Raw genomic sequence first — 9513 nt, forward strand, 5'->3', positions numbered from 1 at the left:
TTTTTTTTTTTTTTTTTTTTTTTTTGAATCTGATTATTGCGTCGTAGCCGCGTAGGAAACGAGAACAATCGAAATCGATTTAGGTCTTTGTTGATTGAGATGGTTTGTGTTATGTACATTTTTTGTGATATGTGGTTTTTTTTTTTTATTCTTGNAAACCTCTTCGTCCTCATCGTTTCCGGCCGGTGCCGGCTTCTCTGGCGTTGATCGACCCTCTTTCCTGTTGTTTATTTTCTCTGAACTATTGTTTTGTATAGTTCTGGTTTCAAATAACATCGGCAAATAGAGTTAATGGCTATTTGGTTGAAGATTGTGATTCTGTGTTTCATCTCTTTTCTCTCTCTCCGAGAGTTTTCCTTTCCGACTATGATCCGACAAGAGAATCGGAGTGTTGTTGGCGTCTCTCCATCATGGATCGAGCCAGGTGGTTTCCGTAGTTTCAAGTTTGAAACTGTTCGTTTCTACCATCGATGCCTCATTCCTTCACACAACAATCCATCCAAATCGTGTAAAGGAAATCAAACCCAGATTTGGGATCCAGGAGTATCCGATATTGGTTTTGAAGATGATGGTAATCAAATGCGGCTTAATCGCTTCAATAATAGATATGTTACACTCTTCTCGGCGAGGATCTCCGATGGAGGCCATCAATTCCCGAAGAATCCAACGATTCCCGCTCATGGTAGTGACGTTCTCTTCCCGAGGAGTCTAGGAGATGGTGGTGCTCTCTCGAAGGTTCCAACAACTTCTAGAGATGTGGAGGCTCTGTTCGGAAGAGAAAGTGAAAAGACATGTGAGAGATATACATGGATAAGAAGACCAAAAAGAATTACCCAAAGAAACACAATGGAATCTTGTCGGAAACATCAAATATAGTGATTTCAAGGAAGATACAAGATCCAGATACATCTCATACAACTTTGAATCTACATTTACCTTTCAAAGTAATGCCAAAGGCATTTTAGAGTTTTAGCACCAAGCTGATAGCCAATAAAAAATATGTGAAAGAGGGACATAACAGAACATTTATATCAACCTATAAGTCTAAAGATAGTTTGGTTACTCTCCATTCCTTCATCGAAATTGTAATAATTTTCTGTATTTGCATACACGTTTGTTTTGAGATGTTTTTGTATCATCTAAATTTTTTTTGATATCAATATATTTTGATTTGCCCAAAAAAAAAAAAATAATAATAAATAGAAAACCGTCAAAAAATTTAGCCATACAAAACAACCCGCGCATTGAGAGACACTAACATTTGTTTTTGCTATACCAAAAATGATGGGCCTTTTTGGATTATAAAGAGGGCCCAACTTTATGATCTCCCTTGGATAGTCAAAACTTTCCTTTTGAACAAAAAAAACCACTAAAATTTTGCTGTCTTTTAGTAGAAGAAGAACTAATCTACCTCTCTCTCTTCAATAAATTGAATTTTCAAAATAATGTAATTTGTCATTATGTTATAATTTTGAAACGGCGAAAAAAATTAATTATCTTTTGTACTATTCACAAATGTAATTAATATAATATTCTTGTTTTTTTAAAAGATTTACTTAAATACCAAAAATATCTTATAGACAAGTGGGGCAGTACAGATATATTTTGAAATCCTCCGCTGTCATACAGCGCAGAGTGTACCAAAAAACGAAACAATAAGGGTACCAAATAAAAACTAAAAGGACTAAACTGCAAATAATTAATTTAGAAAAGCTTATTGAAGAAGACGTAAACTATATATAGCTGATTATTACCCATTCCACAATCCCTTTTTAAACCTATTCCAAAGGACAACAAAAAAAAAAAAAAAAAGCAAAAAAAGGAAAAAGAAAAAAAAAAGGAGTCGCCCATCTTCTCTCTCTCTCTTTTTTTTTTCCTTTGACAACATCGAGAGAGAAGAAGAAAAAAAAAACAAAAATGAGAGAGATCCTTCACATCCAAGGCGGTCAATGTGGAAACCAGATCGGAGCAAAGTTCTGGGAAGTGATCTGCGACGAACACGGCATTGATCACACCGGTCAATACGTAGGCGATTCTCCGTTACAGCTTGAACGTATCGATGTGTATTTCAACGAAGCTAGCGGTGGGAAATACGTTCCCCGCGCTGTTCTTATGGATCTGGAGCCTGGTACCATGGATTCCCTCAGATCTGGTCCCTTTGGTCAGATTTTCGTCCTGATAACTTCGTCTTTGGCCAGTCCGGTGCTGGTAACAACTGGGCCAAAGGTCACTATACCGAAGGTGCTGAGTTGATTGATTCCGTTCTCGATGTTGTTAGGAAGGAGGCTGAGAACAGCGATTGCCTTCAAGGTGCGAACCATTTCTTTTGAATCTCGATCTGTTTTTTTTTTTTTTGAATCTGCGTAGGAAACGAAAACAAACGAAATCGATTTAGGTCTTTGTTGATTGATGTGTATGTGATGATTTGTGCTATGTACGTTTCTGTGATATGTGATTTTTTTTGATTCTTGGATGATTTAGGTTTCCAAGTGTGTCATTCGTTGGGTGGAGGAACCGGATCTGGAATGGGAACTCTTTTGATTTCTAAGATTAGAGAAGAGTATCCAGATCGTATGATGATGACCTTTTCTGTGTTTCCTTCTCCTAAGGTCTCTGACACTGTTGTTGAGCCATACAATGCTACTCTCTCTGTGCATCAGCTTGTTGAGAACGCTGACGAGTGTATGGTTTTGGACAATGAGGCTCTTTACGATATCTGTTTCCGTACCTTGAAGCTTGCTAACCCTACCTGTGAGTATATTATATTATACAATCTCTTGTAACTGGTTTATTCATGAGATGTGATTTGATTTGAGTCCTGACTTGTTTTGTTTCTTTTGTGTGTTTCCATTAGTTGGTGATCTTAACCACCTCATCTCTGCTACAATGAGTGGTGTTACTTGCTGTCTTCGTTTCCCTGGTCAGCTAAACTCTGACCTTAGGAAGCTTGCTGTGAACCTCATCCCTTTCCCAAGGCTTCACTTCTTCATGGTTGGTTTCGCTCCATTGACATCGAGAGGATCACAGCAATACAGTGCCTTGAGTGTCCCTGAACTGACCCAGCAGATGTGGGATGCTAAGAACATGATGTGCGCTGCTGACCCTCGTCACGGACGTTACTTGACTGCATCCGCTGTGTTCCGTGGAAAGCTGAGCACCAAAGAGGTTGATGAGCAGATGATGAACATTCAGAACAAGAACTCATCATACTTTGTGGAATGGATCCCAAACAACGTCAAGTCCAGTGTCTGTGATATTGCACCAAAGGGTTTGAAAATGGCGTCCACTTTCATTGGTAACTCAACTTCAATCCAGGAGATGTTCAGGCGTGTGAGTGAGCAGTTCACAGCTATGTTCAGGAGAAAGGCTTTCCTTCATTGGTACACAGGAGAAGGCATGGACGAGATGGAGTTCACTGAAGCAGAGAGCAACATGAATGATCTTGTCGCAGAGTACCAGCAGTACCAAGATGCTACAGCCGGAGAAGAGGAGTACGAGGAGGAAGAAGAGGAGTACGAGACTTAAGATGTTTGTCTAATGGCTCCCTTGGATTCGTAAGCTGTGTAAGCAAGCAGCATTCCCTTTCTTCTCTTTCCCTCAATCCTGAATTTTTTTTCCGTAATATCTCTTTATTTCGTTCATGTGTGTTCGTTCTGTTATTGAAACCCATTCTCGTTCTGGATTTGTTTAACTTTTGCGTGTATTGCTTATTGTTTTTGTCAGTGGAAAAATATTGCTTTTGTTCTTTCAAGTTTGTGTCGCATTTTGCTCAGGCCTCAGAGCTTTCATTTCCCTACTCGAAACATACACTCCAGTTTCAAAGTAACTCGGTAATAGTGATAAAAAAAAAATCATTTCTTCAGTTGTTCAAGCTATACATCATTTAGTGTAGTAATTGTCAAGCTTATAAACACTTCGTTGACCTAATGGAGAAGATTCTGAAGCAGTTCTCTGACATGCTTTTTCGTTATCTTCCCTTTCTTTGATTAAATCTGCACACAACTTCCTTGCTTTGCTTGTCTCTTGCTTTGATTAAACACTTCAGTTCTTACCGCGCTTTCTCTTGCTCGATAGTCTTGTTGTTCTGCTTCCTGTAGTTTCTTTTCGCAGCTATGATCCTACCACCATAGTGCTCAAGTGTTTTCAGTTTGCGTTCAAGCAACTCAGCTTCCTCTTGAATCCTCCCTGACTTCTGCAAAACCCACCAAACCAAATCATAGTTAACATACATGAGCATATATATAGAAGTAGCTTCACAATTAGTCATCAGACTGAGAAAGTTGTTATACCTTGTAGAGATCAAGTAACAAGTTATCAATGGAATCTTGGGATTCAAAAGGGCAGAGATATCGATAAGACTTGACAGCTTCGATTCCTTCATTGGTTCGATCCAACTGGTTCATAACTAGAGCCATGTCCTTCAATGCACTATCAACTCGATCTCCAGCATTAATCCCAGCCCAATACAACGAGATTGCTCGATTCAGGTCTTTGGAAACCAACTGTTAATAACAAAAAAACCCTAAATTTTTATCAAATTGCTTAGATTACCTGAGCATGTTTGGCTCTCACGTAAGGAGAATCACCAGAAGGAACCTTGTGGAACGATTCTTGATTCTTGATCGAAGACGTTCTTTTTCTCTCTGACATTGGCATCGCAACGTAAACTCTTCTCGCCGTGTTCCGTGACGGTGGTGGAGTCGAGAAACCTCCTCCCGAACCACGACGGCTCTCGCGACGTGGCATAGCGTGAATCCTCTTTGATTTTCTCGGGAAAAATCAAGATTTTCTCAGGCACTTTACTTTAGTTTTCTCGAGAAAATCAAAGAGGATTCCTCTCAAGGGTTCCTTAACCATTCTCAAATTGAATTGAGGGATTAGGGAGAGAGACCTCTGAAAGTGGGATTAGAGAAAGACTCGACTCTCTTCTTCTGATCTCGCCGGTGGAGAGGATTCGCCGGGATCAACGTGCAAACAATTGAGTCGCCGTGAGTCCCGTGACTCGTGACGGCGGAGAGAGGATTCAGAGACAGAAACAAAAAAAATCAAAAAATGTCATCGTTTTAGATCGATAATTCAGAAAAAAAAAAAAAAAATCGGGCTACCCATTTAAAAATAATTAAGACCCGTTTATAAACGGGCTTAAACGGTATACCCATCTATTTTTTTTTGTTTTTAAAACAGGTTCGGGTAGAAAAATAATATATTGAGCCCGTTAAGTCCCGCGGGCTTGATGGCCTGTTTAACATCACTACACATCTTATAACATTTTGAATCTTTAACGGGTCTATTCTGTTTTCAAAACGTTAGTACACTAAGAACCCGGTTGTAAACCGGTACGAAAATTCCTTATGAAATCTACGGTTCAATATAAACCAAATTTCGATTGAGTAAATCAATCCGGTGTGAAGTGAAGTCAAACCATACCATGATTTTAGTATTTTACCAACTGATTAGCTTAAACCGACGCCGTTTATATTGTATGAGATTCAAAGTAGAGGAAGGGTTCGTTTGGTCTGACTAACTCCGGTGGAAACGCCGATGAAGACGAAGCTTTCCGATTAGTCGACGGTAAACCACCGCCGCGTCCTAAATTGGATCCTAAATACTCTGGTGTTGATTGGAGAGCGGTTTAGCTAATGAGTTGAAGAAGAACAATGGTAATAAGTTAGCGAAATGAACCGCGCATGCAAGCTCTCTTGGCTACTGCGGATATGATGAAGATTGGGTTTGGTTTGTTTCGAGGGTCTATCATCCTCGATCGTGATCATAATTTTAACCATGTTATATTATCGGTTTTGGGGTAGGTCCGACTATAAGCCTAAGGATTTCGCTGGGCAGATCAATCTTAACACTAACAACATGTGGGGAAATTGTGAAGTCAATCGTTGATCTGTATATGGAGTTAAGTGAAGGAAAGTACGTTTTAGTGAAGGATCCATCGAAGCCTCAAGTTAAGGATTTACGAAGTTCCGGCTGATGCATTTGAGAATGATTATGTGGAAGATCTTCTCCCTGAGGAGAAACAGGTTCAGCCACCTGTGGAGAACACCCAAGTAGGAGCAGAGACTAATATTGGAGGAGCTTCCTCTACTAACGACGTTCGTTTGACGTAGCTGCAGAAACCCGTAGATCAAGCATGATTTGATGATACGGTATATTTTGAGTCGTGTTGTTAATGAGGTAAATTTAAAAATGTTCACAAAATTTTCACTTTTCATTGACTATATATATATATATATATATATACAAAAGAATTACTCAAACGTTATCCCAAAGTTAGGTTTATTACTCATATTTATAAATCTTCTACTCATATCTATAAATCTTCTAAATATTACTCAAATGTTTAGTGTCTTTAGTGTAATTATAATTTATCCCTTGGGTTTAGTTTTTCGATTTTGGTCAAAAAAAAAAAAAATACACATCATCAAATTAAAATACACATAAGATATGATTTAACATATCATTAAGCAGTTTTTTTTTCAGATCAACATTTATTTTTTCTTGTTTATATCAAAGAGAGGGAAAGTGAACAGCTTTCACTGTTCACAAACCGCCAATACTACCAAAAAAAAAAAACTCTTTTTCGTCGTCTCTCGTCGCCGGTGATACCTGTCATTTTCCACTCTGTCGCCGTCATCTCTCGCCGTCTCTGCTCGCTCTCTCTCTCTTCGTCGTCGCACTCTCTCTCTTCGTCGTCGCACTCTCTTTCTTCGTCGTCACTCTCTCTCTCTTCGTCGTGTCCGTCTTCGTTTAAACGTTCCGGTATGTGTCGAGTGTTTAGTTTTGACTTTTCCGGCTGAATGTGGGTTTTTATCGATGATTTACGGCTGATTGTCGCTGTCGTTAATGATGACTGGTTTGTTAGATCCCCTGTTTTAAAAATCGGTCTAGGCGGCCGATTAAACGCCAGAAAAGCGCATGGCGGCACACAGCCGCCGCGATTTCATACAATCGGTTAAGAAATCGGATATTTTGAAAAAAACTCTTCTTTTTGGTTAAGTTATGTCGGAAATCAATTATTTTTCACTAGATCTATATATTTTGGGTATAAATATACTGCAAATAGATCAAAAACTGATGAAAAACGGAAAAAATCGTAAAGGTTACTGGGACTCGAACCTGAGTCATTTGACTCAAGTCAATGCAACATTAACCATTGCGCCGATTGCGTTTTATGAACTTAAATGTATAATAATAAATATATCATAAAAACACTCTAAAACAAGTCCCCGATTAATCCCCGCGTAATCTCCGATTAATTGATTAATCGCTAGGCGGACCTCGACCGCCCAACTAACGCCTAGCAATATTTAAAACAGGGGTTAGATCTATTCGATTCGATGGTTGATTTACTTTCATGGTTTACAGCTGATTTGTTAGAACTATTCGATTCGATGGCTGATTTGTTTGTTGATGTGGCTGAGTTATTTTGTGCTTTAGATCTGAGTTTTGTATTGGTGACTGAGTTATTTTGTGCTTTAGATCTGAGTTATGTATTTGTGGCTGAGTTATGTTATGCTTGTGTATGAGTTTGTTTTATGTTATGGCTGATTTATTTTATGATTTACTTGAATTATATTATTTATCAGATGTCGATGGTGATTATTTCTGAAGAACAAGCAAGGGATTACCCCCCAAAACTATACGCTGAAGGAAACTCTAATCTAGAGTTTAGAGATATTAATACCAATTTCAGGATGGGAGAATTTCCTACGATTAGGGAATCAATAGGAAAAGATGCGTGGGGAAAAATGAAGGTTGTACCTATTGGAATAATCTCTAAGCTAGTTGATAGCCAATTCGTCTGGTCTGGTAAGATCGTACATTTCCTACTATATAACCAGTTAAGGGTACATAAGAAGGAGGTTTGGTTTGTGGTCGGTGGTCAACCTATCAGGTTTGGGTTAAATGAATTTGCTCATGTGACGGGGTTAAACATAGACCCAATGCCGACAGAACGGTTTGAACTTGAAGAGGAACACAAAGAGTTCTTCAGACTTTTGAAAGTGCCTGGTGGGGAAGGTCCATCATTAAATGAACTCAGGGAAGCATTAAAAGTGTGCCGGGGATGGATAAACCTTGATCATCGTAAATGGTTGGGGCTGTTGCTTCTTCAACACATTGGACTTTATGGTTTGCATCATAACTCTAAAATTCCATATGAAAGTGCTAAAAGAGTTGTTGATGATGAAGCAATGAAGACTTATCCGTGGGGTCGGTCAGCATTTGAAGCCCTTGTTGATGGCATAAAGTTGTTGAGGCCTACGGGGAAATCGTACACCCTTAGTGGGTTTACACCCGTGTTACAGGCTTGTGCGTATGAGTCCATCAAATGCTTTGGAGATCATTTTGGGAATGCATCAGCTGAAGATGATGCCATACCGTTGCTTCGATGGCGTGGAAACCATTCACGTTCAACGATGGAAACGGTTATTTCTGAAGAGATCAAAGCGCTTGGTGAGATAAGGTTTTGATTGTGTTATGATAGACTGATAGTTACTGGCTGATTATTGTTTAAATGATGGCTTATATATGGTTTAGCAGTGGTTGAGTGATTGTTTAGTTATGACTGAGTTATTATTTAGTATAGTAAGTGCTAAGTTATGGTTTAGTTATGGCTGAGTTATTGTTCTTTTATAGCTGAGTTATGGTTCTTTGATGGCTGATTTATGGTCTTAGATGGCTGAGTTATGGTTTAGTGATGGCTGAGTTATGGTTTAGTTAGTGCGNCCAAAAAAAAAAAACTCTTTTTCGTCGTCTCTCGTCGCCGGTGATACCTGTCATTTTCCACTCTGTCGCCGTCATCTCTCGCCGTCTCTGCTCGCTCTCTCTCTCTTCGTCGTCGCACTCTCTCTCTTCGTCGTCGCACTCTCTTTCTTCGTCGTCACTCTCTCTCTCTTCGTCGTGTCCGTCTTCGTTTAAACGTTCCGGTATGTGTCGAGTGTTTAGTTTTGACNAATGGTTATGAAGGAAAATGGCTACGATCTATTTCATACGTGGCCAAATAAAGAAGACGACCCAACAATTACNTTCAACACATTGGACTTTATGGTTTGCATCATAACTCTAAAATTCCATATGAAAGTGCTAAAAGAGTTGNCGGCTGAATGTGGGTTTTTATCGATGATTTACGGCTGATTGTCGCTGTCGTTAATGATGACTGGTTTGTTAGATCCCCTGTTTTAAAAATCGGTCTAGGCGGCCGATTAAACGCCAGAAAAGCGCATGGCGGCACACAGCCGCCGCGATTTCATACAATCGGTTAAGAAATCGGATATTTTGAAAAAAACTCTTCTTTTTGGTTAAGTTATGTCGGAAATCAATTATTTTTCACTAGATCTATATATTTTGGGTATAAATATACTGCAAATAGATCAAAAACTGATGAAAAACGGAAAAAATCGTAAAGGTTACTGGGACTCGAACCTGAGTCATTTGACTCAAGTCAATGCAACATTAACCATTGCGCCGATTGCGTTTTATGAACTTAAATGTATAATAATAAAT

General features: G+C 39.1%; 1 protein-coding gene and 1 pseudogene across 2 annotated transcripts; one reads left to right on the forward strand and one right to left on the reverse strand.

Moving 5' to 3' along the window:
• LOC104725007 lies at positions 1823–3751 on the forward strand (annotated as a pseudogene).
• LOC104725006 (protein POLLENLESS 3-LIKE 1-like) lies at positions 3693–5072 on the reverse strand. Of its 2 annotated transcripts, none has more exons than XR_757821.2 (3): positions 4552–5070; positions 4290–4489; positions 3693–4192 (listed from the first exon to the last, which is right to left on the reverse strand). XR_757821.2 is itself a non-coding variant. In XM_010443596.2 (3 exons), exons 1-3 carry the CDS (start codon positions 4744–4746, stop codon positions 4049–4051), a joined length of 507 nt encoding a protein of 168 aa, XP_010441898.1. In that variant the 5' UTR covers positions 4747–5072; the 3' UTR covers positions 3693–4048. The 2 variants fall into 2 exon arrangements, 1 of the variants encoding a protein (XP_010441898.1); XM_010443596.2 differs by having other exon boundaries at positions 4290–4502; positions 4597–5072.

The sequence above is a fragment of the Camelina sativa genome, chromosome 11 (assembly GCF_000633955.1).
Source record: "Camelina sativa cultivar DH55 chromosome 11, Cs, whole genome shotgun sequence".
NCBI classification, from domain to species: domain Eukaryota; kingdom Viridiplantae; phylum Streptophyta; class Magnoliopsida; order Brassicales; family Brassicaceae; genus Camelina; species Camelina sativa.

What these genes read in the sequence shown, in the direction of transcription:
- LOC104725006 (XM_010443596.2), bottom strand. Translation starts at nt 4,746, where the DNA reads ATGCCACGTCGCGAGAGCCGTCGTGGTTCGGGAGGAGGTTTCTCGACT. An exon ending in ATCAAGAATCGTTCCACAAG is followed by an intron (nt 4,503 to 4,596) that starts GTTCCTTCTGGT and finishes TGTTATTAACAG; the next exon opens with TTGGTTTCCAAAGACCTGAA. An exon ending in TGTTACTTGATCTCTACAAG is followed by an intron (nt 4,193 to 4,289) that starts GTATAACAACTT and finishes TGGGTTTTGCAG; the next exon opens with AAGTCAGGGAGGATTCAAGA.